This window comes from Pongo pygmaeus, chromosome 9 (assembly GCF_028885625.2).
Source record: "Pongo pygmaeus isolate AG05252 chromosome 9, NHGRI_mPonPyg2-v2.0_pri, whole genome shotgun sequence".
Lineage (NCBI taxonomy): Eukaryota > Metazoa > Chordata > Mammalia > Primates > Hominidae > Pongo > Pongo pygmaeus.
The window spans coordinates 14,602,754-14,626,038 of NC_072382.2; the positions used below are offsets into that span (position 1 = coordinate 14,602,754).

The window sequence follows — 23,285 nt, forward strand, 5'->3', positions numbered from 1 at the left end:
TTGGCATATGGGGAAGGGCCGGGAGCCTGTATCCACGGGGGCCAGCCTGAAGCCTGAGTCTACAAGAGCTGAGCTGATACTGGTGTGAACCTTGAGCCTGACTCTTTAGAGGTCACTCAGATGTTGTGATGGACCTGGCACCTGGGACCACTGATATGGGTCTGCATTTTGAGTCCATGGGGCTGGCCTGGTGCTGGGGCTAGTCTAAACCAAGTCTGTAGGGATGAGTCTGGGTCCTGAGTCCATGGGCATTGGAATGGGTCTTCAAGGCTGGTCATGGTGCCTCATTCCATGTGACTCATTTTGGCAATGGGGTGCACTGGGGTGGGCCTGGACCTTGGGTCTGCTGGAGCAGGCCTAGACCCCGGGTCCTCTGGAGACTTGGGCTACAGGGACTGGCCTGCAGCTTAGGGTTGGCCTGGTGCTAGGGCAGGTGTAGAGTCTGGGTCCGTAGGACTAGTCTGGAGTCTAGGATGGTTTGAGCTGAACTTGTGCCTGGCATCACTGGAGATGGCCTTATTTCTTGTTGTGCATATTTTCAGTCATGTTTTAAAGTGATTTCTATGGGAAATCCAATTAACGTATTAATTTTTTAAAATCTATAATTTCTATCTCTTTATTGATATTCTATATTTGGTGACATATCACTTTCATGCTTTCTTTTAATTCTTTTAACAATTTTTTTTTGGTTCTCTGACCATATTTAAAAGATCTAATTTAAAGTCTTTGAGTAGTTAAAGTACCAAATTTTGGCCCCCATAGCAATATTTTTCTGTTGGTTGCTTTTTTTCTCCTGTGTATGTAAAATATGTTTCAGTTTCCTTGCATGTTTTCTTTTTAGAAAAATTGACATTTTACATAATACATTGTAGCATATTTGGTATTTAATTGCTTCCCCACCCCCAGGGTTTGCTATTTTTGCTTTTGTTGTTGTTTTTCTTATTCCTTTTTCTTTGTTAAGTTTCCTGGATTAATTCTGTAAATATTTTATTCCCTCAATGTCAAGCCCATGGGTTATCTGCTTCCTAGGAGCCATCCCTGGCTCAGTGTAATTTAATGTCAGTCAATAATCCTTTGCCAAGGAGAGTGTGTATGAGAATATATGCTTAAAACTTCAGTTAGTTTATAAGACAGCTTCAGCTTTCACTTCTTCCTTGCCTAGGGCCCCATAGTCAGCCAGAGGTAAATGAGTGGTGGGCTTTTTTTCTTTCTTTGTTGCTTCCTGGGCATGCACATAGCTTTCCATATTTGTGAGGGACTTTAGATCTCCAAGAATATGTCAGAGCTTTTCAAAGCTCCTTATGATTATCTAGTTATTCAAGATCGTCTTTTAAATTTCTGACCAAGCCCTTATTTACCTGAATTCATAGCCTTATTAAGCTGTGCTACTGCTAGCAGATTGATAGTGTTTAAGCCATCTAGTGGTAGGACTTTGTTGTCACTGAGCTGAAATCTTTATCCAAAAAATAGCCAAAATATCCTGGGAACAGAGGTGCAATTTCAGACAAAATATTGACTGTGCTCAGATGATGGCACTTTAGAGCATCGCATGATGTCGGTCCTCTCAGCTGCTTGCTATACTGCTGGCTTTTCATACATACTCTGCCAAGGAGCTTGAAGGGAGAGGGGATGGAAATTAGCCTCAAATTAAAACATTATAGATCTCTCCGTTTTTCTGAGGTTTACTAGTATCTCTTAGATAATTTTCTGTTTTAGCTGTGTCTTTGATTAATTTCCAATGCTCTGAAATCATTACTTTTGGTTGTTTTGCCAGTGGTTTCTCTGTTTTTGTTAAGGAACGATTTCATGGAGTTCTCAGTCTGCCATTCCAGAAGTCAATCTCCTAGCATTTACGTACATAATTATTCTAATTTCTTGTTCTTTCACCTCACTTCCTATCAATGCAAAATGCAATATTCACTAAAGGAAATCAACATGATCCAGACTCTTTAAAACACCACATACACAGTAGCCCCCATACAATTAAAAGTTTCTAGACATGTGAAGAAAGAAGCAAGAGAAAAAGAAGGTAATAACAGAAACTGGGTCATTTCAAGATAGCTGTATTTACATCTTAATTGAATTTTAATTTGCATTAAATGATCTGTCATGTAGAAATTTAGTTTCTTGATTAACTTCATACATCCTGAGTTATTTTTATAACTAATGAAATATAACAATGACTTCAGTAACAGGCATGTATTCTGTTTTTGTTTGAAAATGCAATGGAAACTTACATTTCTTACATTTTAAAAATCTATTCTTCAATTATATATAGGTTTCTAGTGACACACAGACAATGCTGCCTACCCACTGACTTTCCTTCTTTTGGCAAATAAAACTTTAGAGCTGCTATAAGCATTCTGACTTACCAAGAATGGTGAACGTATCTTTTCTAATGATACTGTAAAGGCCCCCGTGAAGATAAACTGGAAACAAAGATCACATTTATTAATACCCAGTCATTATGTTTATGTATAAACTTAAAAAGCAAGAGAATTCCAGAATGTTTTAACATAAAGAATATGGGACCATTGAGAAAATCATTCAGGATATAATTCAAGGGTTTTTTTTTTTTATTTGTGGAGATGGGAGAAAGCCATGAAATCTCTGGCTACTAATTTAATATATGTATTGGAAATAGAATCTAAGGGCATTCTGAAGTGACTTTATGGAAAAAGGAGTATCAATGTTTCCTTAGTTTTTGTCAATCATAATTTATTAAGCCAATATGTGACTTACCAGAAAATGCACCCAATTAATGAATTTACTACTGGGAAGTGTTATATCTTGGTGACTTCATATGAAAATACTTTGAATATAATGCTTAAATACTTTATTAATAGAAAATATCATTCATAAAATATTGATGCTTCAGTTTACATATTTAAATAGAAGAATTATACAGTGTCTTCCATGAGTAGTTTTTTCTGAGATCTTCCATCATTTCGTGACACTTGTTAGAAAGATGGCAGTTATGGTGTATCAGAAATTTATTTTCCTCACAGATACAACATTTATGAACGCATAAAACTTTCCACAGCATTAAGAAATGAACAGGTCAGTTAGTAGTATGGGAGAGGGATGTTGTTTTCCCAGAAAAATCTGGAAACTCACACGTCAATACTAAATAGAATTTTGAAGTAAGAAGGATCTGAGGTTGAGTTCTTTGCTCTTTGCTTTCTCTGTGACTCAGGAAAATTACTTAACCTATAACTGAGTTTTGCTTTTTTCATTGGTAAAATGAGGATAGTCTGTTACACTGTGTTATTGTTGTAGTGTAATAGTTACATATAATGTTTCGATTTTTTTTCCAAGATGGCAGGTTAGGGGCTTTTAGCATACGTTAGCAACTTGGAAATAAAAAAAATAGTGCATAAAGATCAACTCTGTGAGCTTTAATTCAAAAAGGAAAACAGAAACTCACTGGTGTTGTTAAGGACACCCAGATCCTGGAGAAGAAAGCATGGGCAAACAGTCCCCGTGATGATGTCTGGCTGATAAAAGTGAGTGAAGTCCCACTGTGTGAGAGAAGCAGAAAGCCTCCCTCTGTGACTCATCCTTCCACTGGAAATCCAAGCAACCCAGGCTGAGGGGGAGCATTTTATTTCTCCCAAGCCCTGGAGCTAACTTAGGGAGAAGCTTGGAGACATTGACAGGGAAAGGCGCTAGGAAAAGCTGCAGACATTTTCCCAAACCCAGGACCAATAGCAGGACATCATTTTTAATCTGGATGCATACAAAGTCAGTCATTCTATGGTGAGCCTGCAGCATGGCCACGTAAGGATTATAGTCTTGGGCCAGAGATGGCAGTGCTTGCCCTGGAGTGGGCTAGGAGCCTCCACAGCTAGAATTGTGGAAAGTGTCTCAGCAGTGAGCACTGGAATTGTGCTCTCCTGTGTTGCAGACCTGAGGTGGGAGCAGAGCTGTTACAGTTGTGGATCTCATTCTTTTGTATGGTTGAATAGTACTCCATTGTGTATACGTACCACATTTTCTTTATTCATCTGCTTATGTACACTTAGGTTGCTTCCAAATCTTAGCTATTGTAAATAGTGCTGCAATAAATATAGGAGTGCAGATATCTCTTCAATACACTGATTTCCCTTCCTTTGTGTATATATGTAGCAGTGGGATTGCTGGATCATATAGTAGCTGAATTTTTAGTTGTCCGAGGAACCTCCAAACTATTCTGCATAGTGGGTGTAATAATTTACATTCCCATGAACAGTGTACAAAGGTTCCCTTTCCTCCACATCGTCACCAGTATTTGTTAGTGCCTATCTTTTGGATATAAGCCATTTTAACTGGGGTGAGATGATATTTCATTGTAGTTTTGATTTGCATTTCTCTGATGATCAGTGATGTTGAGCACCTTTTCATATGCCTGTTTGTCATTTGTATGTCTTCTTTTGAGAAATGTCTACTGAAATCTTTTGCCCATTTTTTTAATCGGACTATTAGATTTTTTTCCTTATAGAGTTGTTTGAGCTCCTTATATATTCTGGCTATGAATCCCTTCTCAGATGGGTAGTTTGCAAACATTTTCTCCCATTCTGTGGGTTGTGTCTTCACTTTGTTGATTGTGTCCCTTGCTGTGCAGAAGCTTTTTAACTTGATGTGATCCCATTTGTCCATGTTTGCTCTGATTGCCTGTGCTTGTGAGGTATTGCTCAAGAAATTTTTGCCCAAACCAATGTCCTGGAGATTTTCCTCATGTTTTCTTGTAGTTGTTTCATAGTTTGAGGTCTTAGATTTGTCTTTAATCCATTTTGATTTGATTTTTGTGTATGGTGAGAGATATTCATTCTTCTGCATATGGATATCCAGTTTTCCCATCACCATTTATTGAAGAGACTGTCTTTTCCCCAGCATATGTTCTTGGCACCTTTGTTGAATATGTGTTCACTCTAGGTGTGTGGATTTGTTTCCTGGTTCCCTAGTTAATTTCTAGGTATTTAATTTTATGTGTGGCTGTTACAAATTAGATTAATTTTTAAATTTCTTTTCCAGATTGTTTACTGTTGGCATATAGAAATGCTACTGATTTTTGTATGTTGGTGTTGCATCCTGCAAACTTTACTGAGTTTATCAGTTTTAATAATTTTCTAGTGGAGTCTTTAGGTTTTTCCAAATATAAGACAATATGATGTGCAAACAAGAATAATTTGACTTTTTTCTTTTCAATTTGGATGGCCTTCATAGCTTTCTCTTGTCTGATTGCTCTAGCTGGGACTTTCAGTACTATGTTAAATAACAGTGGTGGCAGTAGGCATCCTTCTTGTGTTCCAGATCTTAGAGGAAAGGCTTTCCATTTTTCCCCATTCAGTATGCTAGCTGTAGGTCTGCCATAAATGACTTTTATTATATTGAGGTATGTCCCTTTTATCCTCAGTTTTTTGAGAGTTTTTATCATGAAGAGATATTGGGTTTTATCATCTGACTTTTCAGCATCAATTGAAGTGATCTTATAGTTTTTACTTTTCATTTTGTTGATATAATGTATTATGTTGATTTATTTGGGTATGTTTATTCATCCTTGCATCCCAGGGGTAAATCCCACTTGGTCATGATGAATGATCTTTCTGATGTATTGTTGAATTTGGTTTGCTATTATTTTGTTGAGGATTTTTGCATCAATATTCATCAGATTGGCCTGTAGTTTTTTTTTTCTTTTTATTTTTTTGATGTGTCCTCGTCTGGTTTTGGTATTACGGTTTTACTAGCCTTATAGAATGACTTTGGAAGTATTCCCTTCTCCTCTATTTTTTTGAAACAGTTTGAGTAGAATTACTACTAGTTCTTTAAATGTTTGGCAGAATTCATCAGTTAATCTATCGGTCCCAGGTTTTTCTTTACTGAGAGACTTTTTACTATGGCTTTGACCTCATTACTTGTTATTGGTCTGTTCAGGTTTTGGGTTTCTTTATGGTTCAATCTTGGTAGGTTGTAGGTATCTTGGAATTTGTTCATTTCTTCTAGATTTTCCAATTTATTGGCATATAGTTGCTCATAGTGGTCACTAATGATCTTTTGAATTTCTGCAACATCAGTTGTAATGTCTCTTTTTTAATTTCAGATTTTACTTATTTGAATCTTCTCTCTTTTTTTCCTGGTTAGTATGGCTAAACGTTTGTCAATTTTGTTAAACTTTGCAAAATACCAACTACCTGTTTTGTTGATTATTTTTTTTTTCCCCCGAGATGGAGTCTCGCTCTGTGGCCCAGGCTGGAGTGCAGTGGCATGATCTCAGCTCAGCCTCCCGAGTAGCTGGGACTACAGGTGCCCGCCACAGTGCCTGGCTAATTTTTTGTATTTTTAGTAGAGACAAGGTTTCACCATGGTAGCCAGGATGGTCTTGATCTCCTGACCTCGTGATCTACCCGCCTCAGCCTCCCAAAGTGCTGGGATTACAGACGTGAGCCACCGCACCTGGCCTGCCCTTAGACTTTCCATCATGAGATGATGCAGCCTGAAGGCCCTCACAAGATGCCAGCATCTTGATATTAGAGTCCCTAGCCCCAAGAACTGTGAGAAGTACATTTGTTTTCTTTTATAAATTACTTAGCCTATGGTGTTCTATTACAGCAACACAAAATGGACTAAGACAGAACCTATATTTTTGGCACCTCTAAATTGAATTAAGGCCCCGTTTTTCTTGTCTGAATCACTGCAGTAGCCTCTTCTAACTTCTCTAACATTCTTAAATCTAATCTCTTATTACTCATAGAGTGATAGTATTAAAACAAACCTAATCATAGCACTGTCCTCAGTCACAATATTGTCTAGGGCTGTCCAATAGAAATATAATGCAAGCAACATATGTAATTGTAAGTTTCCAAGTGCCATATTAAGAAAACTAAAAAGAAATATATACAACTTATTTTAATAATATATTTTCTATAAGTTCACATATCCAAAATTATTTCGAGATAGAATCAATATAAAATAATTATATATTTTACATTTTAAAATGTATACTAAGTTTTGAAATCTTATATGTATTTTATCTTTACACCACTTCTCAGGGCAGTTTAGTTGCATTTTCGAGGTTCAGTAGGTACATGTGACTATTGTATTGGACAGTGCTGCTCTAGTCCTTAGTTATCTCTTCTTTTCTATGTTTATTTATTCTTTGGTGATCTCATCTAGTCTCATTACTAGATGCCAATGACTCTTTATTCTATTTTTTTAAGATTTCTTACTTTTTTAAGCTTCTTTTTTGTCATTACATTTATTATTTTTTTAAAATTTTATAGGTTTTTGGGAACAGGTGGTATTTGGTTACATGAGTAAATTCTTTAGTGGTGACTTGTGAGATTTTGGTGCACCCATCACCTGAGCAGTATACACTGAACCCAATTTGTAGTCTTTTATCCCTCACCCTCTCCCACCCTTTCCCCTGAGTCCCCAAAGTCCACTGTATCATTCTTATGCCCTTGCAGCCTCATAGCTTAGCTCCCACTTATGGGTGAGAATATACAATGTTTGCTTTTTCATTCCTGAGTTACTTCACTTAAAATAGTAGTCTCCAATTCCATCCAGGTTGTCATGAATGCCATTAATTTGTTGCTTTTTATGGTTGAGTAGTATTCCATTGTAAATGTATACCACAGCTTTTTTATCTACTTGTAGATTGATGGACATTTGGGCTGGTTCCATATTTTTGCAATTGCAAATTGTGCTGCTATAAACATGTGGGTGGAAGTACCTTTTTTGTATGACCTTTTTTTTCCTCTGAGTAGATACCCAGCAGTGGGATTGCTGGATCAAATGGTAGTTCTACTTTTAGTTCTTTAAGAACTCTCCACACTGTTTTCCATAATGGTTGTATTAGTTTACATTCCCCCACCAGCATAGAAGTGTTCCCTTTTCACCGCATCCATGCCAACATCTTTTTTTTTTAAATTTTTTGATTATGGCCATTCTTGCAGGAGTAAGGTGGTATCACATTGTGGTTTTGATTTGCATTTCCCTGATCATTAGTGATGTTGAGCATTTTTTCATATGTTTATTGGCCATTTATATATCTTCTTTTGAGAATTGTGTATTCATGTCCTTAGCCCACTTTTTGATGGGACTGTTTGATTTTTTCTTGCTAATTTGTTTGAGTTCCTTGTAGATTCTGGATATTAGTCCTGTGTCAGATGTGTAGATTGTGAAGATTTTCTCCCACTCTGTGGGTTGTCTGTTTACTCTGCTGACTGTTCCTTTTGCTGTGCAGAAGCTCTTTAGTTTAATTAAGTCCCACCTATTTATCTTTGTTTTTGTTGCATTTGCTTTTGGGTTCTTGGTCATGAAGTTTTTGCCCAGGCCAATGTCTAGAAGGGTTCTTCCGATGTTATCGTCTATATATTTTTTTTTAGATTTAAGTCCTTGATCCATGTTGAGTTGATTTTTGAATAAGGTGAGAGATGAGGGTCCAGTTTCATTCTCCTATATGTGGCTTGCCAATTATCCCCACACCATTTGTTAAATAGGGTGTCCTTTCCCCACTTTATGTTTTTGTTTGCTTTGTCAAAGATACACCAACTGTAAGTATTTGGCTTTATTTCTGGGTTCTCTATTCTGTTCCACTGGTCTATGTGCCTATTTTTATACCAGTGCCATGCTCTTTGGGTGACTATGGCTTTATAGTATAGTTTGAAGTTGGGTAATATGATGCCTCCAGATTTGTTGTTTTTGCTTAATCTTGCTTTAGCTATGTAGGCTTTTTTTTTTTTTTTTTTTTTGGTTCCATATGAACTGTAGGATCTTTTTTCCAGTTCTGTGAGGAACGATGGTAGTATTTTGATGGGAATTGTGCTGAATTTGTAGATTGCTTTTGGCAGTATGGCCATTTTCGCAATACTGATTCTACCCAGCAAATGAGCATGGGATGTGTTTCTATTTATTTCTGTCATAGGTCTTTCAACTCTTTGGTTAGGTATGCTCCTAAATATTTTATTTTTTTGCAGCTGTTGTGAAAGGGGTTGAGTTCTTCATTTGTTTCTCAGCTTGGTCGCTGTTTGTGTATAGCAGAGCTACTGATTTGTGTACATTAATTTTATATCCTGAAACTTTGCTGAATTCATTTACCAGTTTTAAGAGTTTTTTGGATGAGTCATTAGGGTTTTCTGGATATACAACTGTATCATTAGGAAACACCAAGGGTTTGACTTCCTCTTTATTGATTTGGATGCCTTTTATTTCTTTATCTTGTCTGATTGCTCTGGCTAGGACCTCCAGCACTATGTTGAATAGAAGTGGTGAGAGTGAGCATCCTTGTCTTGTTCCAGTTCTCAGAGGGAATGCTTTCAACTTTTCCCCATTCAGTATTATGTTGGCTGTAGATTTGTTAGATGGCTTTTATTACATTGAGGTATGTCCCTTGTATACCAATTTTGCTGAGGGTTTTAATCATAAAGTGATGCTGGATTTTGTCAAATGCTTTTTCTGCATCTATTGAGATGATTATGTGATTTTTGTTTTTAATTCTGTTTATGTGGTGTATCACATTTATTGACTTGAGTATGTTAAAACACCCCTGCATTCCTGGTGTGAAACCCACTTGATCATGGTGGATTACTTTTTTGATATGCTGTTGGATTCGGTTAGCTAGTATTTTGTTAAGGATTTTTGCATTTATGTTCATCAGGGATATTGGTCTGTAGTTTTCTTTTTTTGTTATGTCCTTTTCCTGGTTTTGGTATGGGGGTGATACTGGCCTCACAGAATGATTTAGGGAGGATTCCCTCTTTCTCTGTCTTTTGGAGTTGTGTAAGTAGGATTGGTACCAATTCTTCTTTGAAGGTCTGATAGAATTCTGCTGTGAATCCATTTGGTCCTGAGCTTTTTTTTTGTTAGCAATTTTTTATTACCATTTTAATCTTGCTGCTTGTTTTTGGTATGTTCAGAGCTTCTATATCTTCCTGGTTTAATCTAAGAGGGTAGTAAATTTCCAGAAATTTTTCCATCTCCTCTAGGTTTTCTAATTTGTGTGCACAAGGTGTTCATAGTAGCCTTGAGTTATCTTTTGTATTTCTGTGGTTTCAGCTGTAATATCTCCCATTTCATTTCTAATTGAGTTTATTTGGATCATCTCTCTTTTCTTGGTTACTCTTACTAATGGTCTATCAATTTTATTTATCTTTTCAAAGAGCCAGCTCTTTGTTTCATTTATCTTTTGTATTGCTTTTTCCCCCCAATTTCATTTTGTTCTGCTCTAATCTTGGTTATTTCTTGTCTTCTGCTGGGTTTGTGTTGGGTTTGTTCTTGTTTCTCTAGTTCCTTGAGGTGTGACCTTAGATTGTCTATTTGTGCCCTTTCAGACTTTTTGATGTAGGCATGTAAGGGTATGAACTTTTTTCTTAGTACTGCCTTTGCTGTATCCCAGAGGTTTTGATAGGTTGTGTCATTATTATTCAGTTCAAAGAATTTTGTAATTTCCATTGTGATTTCATTGTTGACCCAATGATCATTCAGGAGCAGGTTATTTAATTTCCATGTATTTGCATGGTTTTGAAGGTCCCTTTCAGAGTTGATTTCCAATTTTATTCCACTGTGGTCTGAGAGAATATTTGATATTATTTCAGTTTTCCTAAATTTATTGAGACCTGTTTTGTGGCCTATCATTTGGTCTATCTTGGAGAAAGTTCCATGTGCTGATGAATAGAATGTATATTCTGCAGTTGTTGGGTACAATGGTTTTGTAAATATCTGTTAAGTCAATTTGTTCCAGGGTATAGTTTAAATCAATAGTTTCTCTGTCGATTTTCTGTCTTGATGGCCTGTCTAGTGCTGCCAGTGGAGTATTGAAGTCCCCCCTATTATTGTGTTGCTATCTCATTTCTTAGGTCTAGTAGTAATTGTTTTATAAATTTGGGAGCTCCAGCGTTAGGTGCGTATATATTTAGGACTGTGATATTTTCTTGTTGGACAAGGCCTTTTATTATTATATAAGGTCTCTCTTTGTCTTTTTTAACTGTTGTTCCTTTAAAGTTTGTTTTGTCTCATAGAGGAATAGTTACTCCTGCTAGCTTTTGGTGTCCATTTGCATGGAACATCTTTTTCTACCCCTTTCCCTCAAGTTTATGTGATTCCTTATGTATTAGGTGAGTCTCTTGAAGGCAGCAGATACTTGGTTGATGAAGTCTTGTCCTTTCTGCAAGTCTGTATCTTTTATTCTAATTCTGTCTTCTAAACTCTACATTCCATGTCCAACAGGCTACTTGACATCTCCAGTTGAATATTAAATAAATATTTCAAACTCAACATTTTCAAAGCAAACTCATTGTCTTCCTCTGAAAACCAGTTCTGTACACAGTCTTCCCCATATTAGTTGATGTCAAGTCATTCCTTCTATTAGCTTGAATAAAAACCCTGGCATTATCTTTAACTTCTTTCACACTCCATACCCAATCCATCAAGATATTAAATTGGCTCTACCTCAACTTATATCTACATCATTACTTTCACCACCTTCACTACTAACGATTTTGTTTGAGTCTCACCTGGACTTTTGAAGTAGCTTTCTAAAAAGTCTCTTTGGACCCCTTCATTCTCTTTTCAACACAGAAACCAAAGTGATTCTTTTAAAACCTAAGCCAGATTATTTAACTCTGTTTATGAAACACTATAATAACTCCAATTTCACTTACAGTAAAAGCTAAAATCTTTACAATGGCTTACATAGCCCTATATTAACAGGCACCCCATTATTTTTTCTAACTTGTTTTCTACTACTATTGTGCTTGCTCACTCTGTTCCAGAAATACTGACTACATTTTTCTAGGAACCCTTCAGTGAAGACTTCATTCTGAATGTTCTCCTGAGATGTTCTTTTCCAGCATATCCTTGCGGTCAAAACCATCACTTTTTCAAGTCTTTGCTCAAATGTCACTATGGTAGTTTGAACTGTTGGTCACAATTTTTTACTTTTATGTAATAGTAATATATTTTCATACTCTTGCCATGATCTCATGGTGCTTGGATTATGCTTCCCTGCTCTTTAATTTAGGACTTGATCATTTTATTTGTTTTAGCTGGGACTTTAACAAACATGACCCAAGCCAAAGCTTGAAATGGTCTTGTGTGATTAGGATTGTCCTCTTGTGTTCTTGCTTTTCATTGTGAGAAGAATATGCCTCTAGTAGTCACTAGTCTAAAGGCAATAAGATACATATGGAGTGGATCTGGACCTGTCCTACGGCTTGAAACCAGGCCAAGAGCAGCTGAATCTCTGCCAAGTCTGCATGAGTAAAAAATAAATGCTTGTAATTGTATGCCACTGGGTTTTTGGTGGTTTATTATATAACAATAGATCAGTAATAGAGTCACTTTTTCAATGAGCCGTACCTCAACCATCCAATTTTAGATGATAACATATATCCCTTTGCCACTTTCCCAAAAAATTCCAGTCCCCCTTAGCCTACTCTTTTTCTTTTTGCTTCTATAGCCTTATCATCTTCTAATATACTACACCATGCTAGAATAAAAGCTCCATAAGAAGTGGGATCTTTGTTTTGTTTGCTAATGTATCTCAGGCACCTAAAACGGTGCCTGACACATCATAGTACTCAATAAGTACTGGTTGAATGATCAAACTACAAATGTGATATTACAATAAACTTCACTCAGGATTTTGTGGGAAACATGGCACATCAACTACCATAATATCTTCTTCATGATATCCCCTTTAAAGACAATGGCACATCACTCATCATACTATCAGTCACAATAAAATTCAATTTCAAAATCTCTGTTCAATTTTACCAAATACTTCTCGAATACAACACAAAGATTTTATGTTTCTTTCCCTACACAAATTGTATATACCCCACTATTTCCTCAGCAGTTATGCTCTCTCATTTTTTATTTGCCCCACTGGCAAAATAAATACCATATGGGCAGTTGAATAGTCACCAACCATTTTCTGTTTTCCCAAAATGCCCCTTGGGCATCTTATCATTTTTCTCCATATCCTAGAAGAATGTAAAAGGTAGACTTTTAACAAAATAGACTCTTATTATTAAAGAATGTCACTGATAAGAATCTAAGTTTTTTCATATTGGTATATTATTTTCAACCAGGTAAAATGAGTTCCTTGAGAATAGAGATTGTGCATTTTTAGTGTTCAGTCTCTGGCACACTGCTTGACTGATAAACAGTCTTTAAATGTAATGAATAAATTAATGAATAACAATCAGAAATTTGATTATTTACTCACAAGCAAGGATGACCAAAATGGGTATGCCGTTAGTAATGCAAGAGGAATATATGTGGCTTCAAATGCAATAGTTTGTGTCAATAACAAATACATCCAGAGCAGTCCCAGGCAGTGAAGAAATATGCCAGTCATTATTTGTATGGCCTGGAAGAAAATAACACTATCACTAATTATTATTTTAGTTCAGCCTTTGAAAGGAATACACATCAAGAAAAAGCCGAGATGAAGACAGAAGGTGATGACCTAACAGAATTTTAAATTTCTCAACATTCAACTCAGACAAGGAAAGTTTATTATTTCAGAGCAGTTTGTAGATATGATGACTATGTACCTGTATGGTCAAGAATTCTTGACCTAGGTCAACAATCTTATCCTGCATATACAGCTTTTATGTTCTACAGGCAACTAGACTTGGTATTTCTGACCTTCCCTGGATTTCTCTTATTTTACCAAAGCTGATTTTTGGACTTTGGTTCCTTTTGTTCTTTCCACCTGCATAACATCTATAACTGATAGTCCTGGGTCCTTTATAAGAGGGTCCTTTTAAAAGGATAGTGAGCCTTTGGGATCCTTGGTTTTCTGTCACTCTTCCAAGGGGCTATTTCCTGATGTGGAGGTCTCAGATAATTTGTACCCACTGAAGTTACAGGCCAGCTATGACAGTTTCTGAGCCACAGGAGGAGGACAATTCTAAGTTGTATGAAGAGCCCTCTAACGTATCACTGTAAGGCCTTTCAGTTGGTTTTCAGGTAGATATTTCTCAGGGGTGCTTTTGTTCTGCCACAACTGAATGAACCAACATTCTGACTCTCCCTACCTACACCCCCAGGTAAGCGCAGTGGTTAAGTTTGAAAAAGCTGAAGGAGCAGGATTGGAGTTCGTAACTTAGCATCTTTTGCCATACTGCACCCATATTTTCACAATGTCTGGGGATTCCTGACATATTTTTCTCACAGATTTTCTTAAAACGCTGGACACCTCTACTTGAAGTTTGCAATGAGCTTCTGTTCTGGTGTGTGATTCTGGGGAGAGCCAAGAAGTGGCTAATTAATGAAAATACTATTTTCACTTACAGATTAACCCCTAGGCAACACAAAACTATGCATTTAGAGGTACTTCAGGCAGGCTGTGGCAGGAAGCAAGGGGAAACTGGAATGGATAGGACATTTCCCAGTGACTGACATGCTGTGCACATTTCATCTCCTTGCTTGGCATGGAACACGGTGACTTTCTCTGAAGTCTGAGTTTAGTGAAGCATGTAGAATTTAAAAAAAAACTTTATTTTTAAGTAATTATAAATTCATAGGAATTTTCAAAACTAGTATGGACAGGTCCTTGTGTCCTGAATCTAGATTTTCAGAATGGTACCATCTTACATAACTATATGACGATATCAAAATTAGGAAATTAACCTTGATATAGTGTGTGTGTATAGTTATGTGTCATTTTAGCACATAAGCATATTTGCATAATCACAACACAGAACTATTCTATTACCATGAAGATATCCCTCATGCTATATCTTTATTGTTCCAACAATGCTAAACTTCTGGTGGTCACTAATTTGTTTTTCATATCCTCACTATTATCATTTTGATAATGTCAAATAAATGGAATAATTCAGTATGTTCCTTTCGTAATTGGCTTTTTTGTTATTGTCCAGCAAAATACCTTTGAGATCCATCAAGTTGTTATGTGTAACAATGTAGTTCACTCCTTTTTAATTTCTGAGTAGTAGTCTACGGTATGAACAACTAGAGTTTATTCACCTCTTGAGGGGGTATTTTGATAGTTTCCAGTTTTGGACCTATTACAAATAAAGATGCTATGAATAGTCATGTGTAAATTCTGCAGACATCAGTTTTCAGTTGTCCAAGATAAATACCCTGGAGCTCACTTGCTAAATTTAATGGTAAGTGTATGTTTAGTATTTAAATAAGATGTCAAACTATTTTCGAGAGTGATTGTATCATTTTTATATTCTCATTGGCAATGTAAGAGAGATCCAGTTTCTCTGCATCATCTCCAGCATTTGATATTGTCACAATTTCTTATTTTAGTTGTTGTAATAGGTTTGTAGTGATATCCCATTGTGGTCTTAATTTGCATTTCTTTGGTGGCTAATGATGTTGAGCATCTTTCTATATGCTTATGCCATCTGTATATCTTCTTCAGTGAAATGTCTTTTCACGTCTTTTGCTGGTTTTAAAGTTGGATCATTTGTGTATTTTCTGCTGTTGAGTTTTAAGGATTTTAAGAAGGATATTCTTAGATACAAATCCTTTGTCAGAGATGTGGTTAGCAAGTATTTTCTCCTACTCTGTAGCTTGTCATTTCATCTTCCTAACAAGGGTATTTCACAAAACAAAACTTAATTTTGGCGAAGTAAAATGTATTGATTTGTGTTTTTTATGGATGGATCATGTTTTTAAGGTCATGTTAAAGAGCTCTAGAGTCCTAGGTACTAAATATTTTCTCCTATGCTTTCTTCTAAAAGTGTTATAGTTTTATATTTTATATTTAAACATATTATTCATTTTGAGTTAATTTTTGTATAAGGTAGGAGACTTTAGTTTGAGGTTCTTTTCTTTTATTTTTTGCCACTGGTTATCCAGTTAGTCCAACACTATTTTTAGAGATGACTATACTTCCTCTGTTGAATTACTTTTTTTTTTTTTAGTTTTGACAATTTAATAACCATTGAAAAAGTTATCTTTTAAATTCACATTATATATAAGAATAATATACAGATTTATTAAATGTTTTAAAAACAAAATTTAGAAAGCATTATAATAAATATAGAAAAATAGTTTTCTTTTTTTTTCTTTTTATTATTATTATACTTTAAGTTTTAGGGTACATGTGCACAATGTGCAGGTTAGTTACATATGTATACATGTGCCATGCTGGTGTGCTGCACCTATTAACTCGTCATTTAGCATTAGGTATATTTCCTAATGCTATCCCTCCCCCCTCCCCCCACCCCACAACAGTCCCCAGAGTGTGATGTTCCCCTTCCTGTGTCCATGTGTTCTCATTGTTCAATTCCCAACTATGAGTGAGAACATGCAGTGTTTGGTTTTTTGTCCTTGCGATAGTTTACTGAGAATGATGATTTCCATTTTCATCCATGTCCCTACAAAGGACATGAACTCATCATTTTTTATGGCTGGATAGTATTCCATGGTGTATATGTGCCACATTTTCTTAATCCAGTCTATCATTGTTGGACATTTGGATGCTGCTATAAAGACACATGCACACGTATGTTTATTGTGGCACTATTCACAATAGCAAAGACTTGGAATTACTTTTATAAAAAATCAGTCAGCCATACTTCTATGAGTCTACTTATGGATTGTGTGTTCTGTTCCATTTATCCATGTATCTGTTGCTACACCAATACCACACAGTCTTAATATCTGTAGTTATATGTATTAAAATCAGGTAGTATGATTCCTTTCACTTTATTCTTCTTTAAAAAATTTTTAGCCATTCTAGCTTCTCAACCTTTCCATAGAAATTTTAGATAATCTTATTTAAATCTACAAAAAATGTTTCCGGGATTTTGATAGGAATTTGCTAAATCTATATGTCAATTTTGGGACAATTAATCTTTTTACTATGTTGAGATTTTCAGCCACAACAATAAATGGCTTTTCATTTATGTAACCTACTTGGAATTCTTTTATATTATTTATTTTTTTCCGGAGGTGAAGTTTCGCTCTTGTCAGCCAGGCTGGAATTCAGTGGCATGATCTCTGCTCACTGCAACCTTTGCCTCCCAGATTCAAGCAATCCTCCTGCCTCAGCCTCCTGAGTAGCTGGGATTACAGGCACATGCCACCACACCAGGCTAATTTTTGTATTTTTAGTAGAGATGGGGTTTTGCCAGGTTGGTCAGGCTTGTCTTGAACACCTGACCTCAGGTGATCCACCCACCTCAGCCTCCTGAATTCTTTTATTAGTATTAGATAATTTTCAAAATATAAGTCCTGTACATATTTTGCTAAATTTATACCTAAGTATTTAATTGTTTGAACAATTTTAAATAGTATTGTGTTTTAAATTTTGTTGTCCATATGTTCACTGCTATTATATAAAAATATAATTAATTTTGTATGTTGATCATTAATCTTGTATCCTGTGACCTTGCTGAACTCACTTTTTCTCCTTTACAATCTGTATGCTTTTTATTTTTCTTTTTTTATCTTATTGATCTGTGCTAAGACTTCTAGTACTGTGCTAGTAAGCATGGTGAGAGATGATATCTTTGCACTGTTACCAATCTTAGGGGAAAATAATTCAATTTTTAAAGATGAAATATAATGTTAGCTGTAAGTTTTTTTGTAGGTGTTCTTTATCAGGTTGTGGAAGTTCTCCTACATTTCTGTTATTCTAAGAGCTTTCTAAAATATCATGAATGGGTGTTAAATTTTGTCAAATGTGGTTTATTTTGCATCAACTGACATGATCATGTGATTTTTCTTCTTTAGCCTATTAATATGATGGGTTACATTGATTGCTTCTTGAGTACTAAACCGGCTGTGTATATCTGGAATAAGTCATGGTGGAAAATTATTTTTAAGTATTGCTGAATTGTATTTGCTAATACTTTGTAAATGATTTTTGTGTCTATATTCTGAAGGATATGTATCTATAGTTTTCTTCTTTTGTACTATCTTTGTCTTATTTGATTTTGGTATCAGAATAATATTGGCTTCTTCAAATAAGTTGGGAAATGTTTCATTCTCTTCTGCTTTTTTGAAAAATATTGAGAAAAACTGGTGTTGAATATTCTAAGAACATCTGGTAGAATTCTTCAGTGAAATCAGGCCTGGAGATGTCTTTTTCAGGAGTTTCAAAATTACAAATTTAATTTTCCTAACAATTATAGGGCCATTAAAATGATCTATTTCATATTGAGTTGTAGTTTGTGCTTTTTGGGAAAATTTGTTCATTTTATCAAAGTTGTCAAATTTTTGTCTATAGAGTTATTGATAGTAGTCTCTTAATATTATTTTGAGATATAAATTATCTGTAGTAATATACTTTATTTCTGAGTTTGATAATTTTTGTCTTCTCTTTCTTTTTATTGATCAGTCTTGCTAGATGTTTGTTGATTTTGATGATCTTTTAAAAGAATCAACTATTTGTTGTACTGATTTTCTCTACTTTTTAAATTTTAATTTTATTGACTTATTTTCTTATCTTTATTATTTTCTCCTGATTTATTTGGGTTTATTTTGCTCTTCTTTTTCTAGTTTTTTTAGGTGAGAGTTTGGAGTATTTATTTGACAATTTTCTTGTTTTCTGTAAGCATTTAGTGTTATACATTTTGATATCATGTATTTTCATTATAATTTAATTGAATTTTAAAAATTTTTCATTGAAATGTCCTCCTTAAAGCATTAATTATTTAAAAGTGTCTTAGTTTTCAATTTTGGAGCTTTTTTGTTATCTTTCTCTTAATTGGTTTCTAGTATGATTCTATTTTAGTGAGAGAACACATTCCATATGATTTCAATTCTTTTAAATATTTCAAAGTTTGTCTTATGGCCCAAAATATAGCTTATTTGGTTAATGTTCCATGGACACTTAAAAAGAATGTGTATTCTTAAGAGGAAAGACATAGAATCAACCTAAATGCTCATCAACGGTAGACTAGATAAAGAAAATATGGTACATATACACTATGGAATACTATGCAGCCATAAAAAAGAATGAAATCATGTCCTTTGCTGCAACATGAATAGAGCTGGAGGCCATTATCCTAAGCAAACTAACACACGAACAGAAAACTAAATACTGCATGTTCTGACTTATAAGTGGGAGCTAAATGTCCAGCACACATGAACACAAAGAAGGTAACAACAGATATCAGGACCTGCTTGAGGGTAGAAGTTTGGAGCAGGGTGAGGATTGAAAAACTACCCATGAGGTACTATGCTTAGGACCTGGGTGATTAAATAATCTGTACAATAAACCCCCATAATAACAATTTACTATATAACAAACCCACACATATACCCCTGAACCTAAAAGTAAAAAAAAAAAAAAAAAAAGAGTATATATTCTGATGTTAGATATTCTATAAATATTAATTACATCTTACTGGTTGGTGGTGGTGTTGAGTTCTTTTATATATTTGTTTTTCTTGTTTAGTTATATCAATCAAATTTTTATTTTTAAAATTTATTTTTTAGTGATATAATATTTGTACATATTTGTGGGGTACATGTAATATTTTGCTACATTTATTGAATGTGTAATGATCAAGTTAGGGATGTTAGGATATTTCTACGTGTTGAAAATGTCTCAAGTCCCTCTCTTCTAAGTATTTTGGATTGCTTTGGCTATTTGAAAACTTTTTTTGATTCCATACAAATTTTAGGATTCTTTTTTCTAGTTCTATGAAAAATGACATTGGTATTTGGATTTGGAATACATTGAAATTGTAGATTTCTTTGGTTAGTATCATCATTTTTCCAACCCATGAGCATGGGATGTCTTTCTATTTGTTTGTGCCCTCTTCAGTTTCTTTTATCAGTCTTCTGTAGTTTTACTTATAGTTTTCCTTTCACCTTCTTGGTTAAATTTATTCCTAGGTATTTGAAATTGCAGGCTTCAAAACATTAGTAGGTATATCTCAACTGAGAACCCAGTTTGAGATATATGCAATAAAAAGAAAACTCAGGAAATTCACTAACATATCATTCTTTGGGTTCAAAGGTCCCTAAATCTTATTCTTCCTTATCTGTACTTTTCCAGATCTTCTTGTATTTATCCAAAGTTTTAGATATAGTTAGTGGTAAGAATAGGGAGAAATGGCCATTGGAATGTCTTAATGCATGCAATAAAACCAGAGCTCTGTGTCTTCTTAGATAATGGTAGATCTCATTAGAAAGACAGTAATATGGACAATAACAAATTTATTTATTCTCAAATACATTTCAACTATTTTTTCCCCAATATCAAGACCAGATAAATGGATAAGGGGGTTAGGAATCCACATCTTTAATATCACAACCTTGAAAATGAGGAGAGAAAATATTGGGTTCATTGCTTGTTTTATGTAAGGCTCTTAGTATAATTCTTGCAAAGGATCAGGCAGTTCTTAAATAAGTGGAAGTAATAATAGACTTGTGATGTTGGGAATTTTCCTGAACCAAACTTTAATCCTGCTGGTTTAATCCTAATCTGGTTCCATCATCCAACAATGAGTGGATAATGCAAAATCATACAGCAATATGGGTGAATACCTGCCATATTTGATGAAGTTGACTGGGAAAAGAGTCATGTGTTTTGGGGGTAATCTTGAAAGCACAGTGTTACTGTGATCACTGACCATAAAACTCTGTGGCCTGCAGCTTCTCCTGAATGTAGTTTCCACAATCTGGTTATCTCATTTAGAATCACGTCATCAGCTTAGCTTGAAATAATTTATAGATGCCAAAAAGAGATTTCTTTACCCATTTCCAGAGTCAGGGTTTTCTGAGAGCATGAGTGGTTTTAGACGTTGTTGGGTCATTTACATGTAGCTGATAAATTCATAATTTCTGCTTTATTTAATGTGAGCCTGATAAATAGCTTATGTGTTGAGGCTGAATGTGGAAAATGCAGATGCTACATAACAATTTCAGGACACTTCTATTAACATTCCTCCATTTGAGGAGTTCATAATAGAGGTCTCTTCCCTCTATTATACATAATACATATTACAGTCTATTATACATAATACAGTCTCTTCCCTTTTATATTTAGAAATCGCAGCACTATAATCATTTATTCACTCAATTGGTATTTAGTTCTTACCCCCAACATTCTTGTTTCCTCTCTTATCCACAGACGATTTCGTGGCATTTTTCACTAAGATACAATAGAGATATGAAAGAATAAGTGTGTTCCTTTTCTGTAGGAAAATATGAAAACAAATTAATGTTAATTTGCAGGGGGGATAAGAAACTTAAACTTTAGAGGGAAATCCAACCAACAGCTGCCTGTTTTTTACTACTTTGTTGTTCCCTGAGAGGGTTTTGCATGAAACCACCAATATTACCATCTTAAGAAATCCATTAGTTACCTCTCAAATTGTTTGTTCACTTACAAACCTTAAATTAGGATTTAGTAAATAGAATATGGTGACTGTCCCAATAACATCAATCCCTCTAGAAATTACCCATATCCCCACATTTACAGGGTCAGAAAAATTGGGCTTTTGGTTGCCATGGTTTATTCTCTTACTCATTGTTGTTTCCCTCTAAAGTAAAGTCTGGTTCAGGGGCACCTGACTGGAAGAACCCATGTCATATACCTACACCAGATGCAGGGGAGGCTGGAAAATAGAGTGATATGTTATATTTTGGAAAGGTGGGCTTCATAAGTTAGGAACCAATAAAAATATAGAGAGGGTGTTCAATAGATAAGAAAATTACAACTCACAGATAGCTATCATTAGATTGTATATAACCTGTGTTCTCCCTAGCATCCATATTTAATATCCATAATTATTTTTTTATCCTAGCTGATTGGGTCAAAGGTAAACATCTAAAGCAAGGCGAGTTCATGATATACTCTTTCCAAGATTGTGCAGGCTGGTCTCTTGTTGAGAAGATGTAAAAATTTAGGAGAAGTGGCATTGCCATGCTCTTCTCTAATGGACAAAATTGTAGAAAAAAGTAAGTTTTGAGAGTGAGAGGATAGAGAAGACACCCAGAGAAAAGCAGAGATGGAGGAACAGAACTTCCCGAGATTATGATGGCTTTCCATTTTCTAGTTCCACTTCCTTTCGGAAACCTGGCTGATTTCTGGTCCTTATATTATGTAAAATACCTGTCCATATATTATAACAAATATATCTTAATTTTGCTAAAACTAGTAAGAGATAGCTTTTGTTTCCTGCAACCAATTTTTTTTTTAAATCGATTTGTCTTGTAACTTTTCTCATGTGGTTTTGACAATCTCCCCAGTCTCCAAGGGGAGATTGTCCAAGTCTAAGATCTTGTCTTTACATTTTTCATTTATAAACATTTCCTTTCACTTATATAAACCATGAACTCTTAAGGCTTAAATTGCCTTTGAGATGGCCCATTAAGCTTGAAATTGAAAGGTATAGTGGAAAGAGTCAAACTTGAGTTCATATCTTACCAGTTGTGAGTTCAAATCTTACCTTATGTGACCTTGTTCTTATCATTTACTCTTTCAAAGTCTGTTTCCTCAGCGCCAAACAAAACAAAACAAAACAAAACCCTCCTGTAGCACTGTGTTGGGGAGCAAACAAGAGAAACGTACAAAATTGAAACTCGAAGAAGAAGAACTTATGGTCCAAACCGGACCATGCCCTACACTGACTTGACTACAAGGCCAGAGAGGCGTGATCCTGCAGTTGGTGCCCTTAGTTCCGGATCTTCGGCTTCAGAGTTCCGGAGGCAGCACCTGCCTGATGGGCGATGTTTCCTCGGCGGTGACCCTCATCTCCTCTCGCGAGGTTCCAACGCAGCCGTTATGGTCTAGAGCGGCCGCCAGGGGACTCCACGTGGAGAACCCGCGCCGACACAGGCGCCCTGGGGGCTTCGAAACTGTTCTGAGCATGCTGGCTCTCAGGACAGCAGTGAAAGATGAGGTGTGGGATGGGGTCTGACACAGACGAACCCTTTCCGGCCCATGTTAGCGTCATACTCGCTGCGCCTGACTCCAGCCGCAGGCCGATTTTCTGGCTGCCTCTGCAGAGACTTCGTTAGCAAGCAAATGCCCTCTTCATCACTTTTGTAATAGGTTAGTATTAACAAGTCTTTTTATTTTTAATCCCCACAAGGTCGAGGGGGAAGGGAAGGGTACTAATCAATAAACCTGGGCTCTGGTCCTTAACTCTCCTTTTTATTTGGTAGTTGCCTGTTTGAGCAAACTACTGATCTTCTCCGTTCTTTACGTTGTTTTTCTGTACAGTTAAGGTGTGCATTTTGGGGTAAAGTAAATTATAAAATAGAGAGACCACAGATTTCAATGTGCCCTTAATCCTTTTCTTTTTCTTTTCTTTTTTTTGAGACGGAGTCTCGCTCTGTCGCCCAGGCTGGAGTGT

General features: G+C 35.6%; 1 protein-coding gene across 6 annotated transcripts in view; it reads right to left on the reverse strand.

Moving 5' to 3' along the window:
* LOC134737530 (membrane-spanning 4-domains subfamily A member 12-like) overlaps positions 1–22,739 on the reverse strand; it is a 39,339-nt gene extending 16,600 nt beyond the window's left edge. The window contains exons 1-4 of one of the 6 annotated variants that reach the window (XM_054440385.2): positions 22,377–22,739; positions 21,023–21,076; positions 13,208–13,351; positions 2,373–2,429 (exon numbers count right to left, since the gene is read on the reverse strand). In XM_054440385.2, coding sequence (XP_054296360.2) covers positions 2,373–2,429; positions 13,208–13,351; positions 21,023–21,070 — 249 coding nt within the window. In that variant the 5' untranslated portion in view covers positions 21,071–21,076; positions 22,377–22,739. Of the gene's footprint in view, positions 1–2,372; positions 2,430–13,207; positions 13,352–21,022; positions 21,120–22,376 lie in introns of all 6 variants that reach the window. The other 5 variants (XM_054440384.2, XM_054440389.2, XM_054440388.2 and 2 more) reach the window with 5 other exon arrangements.
* Between the last annotated feature and the right edge of the window lie 546 nt (positions 22,740–23,285).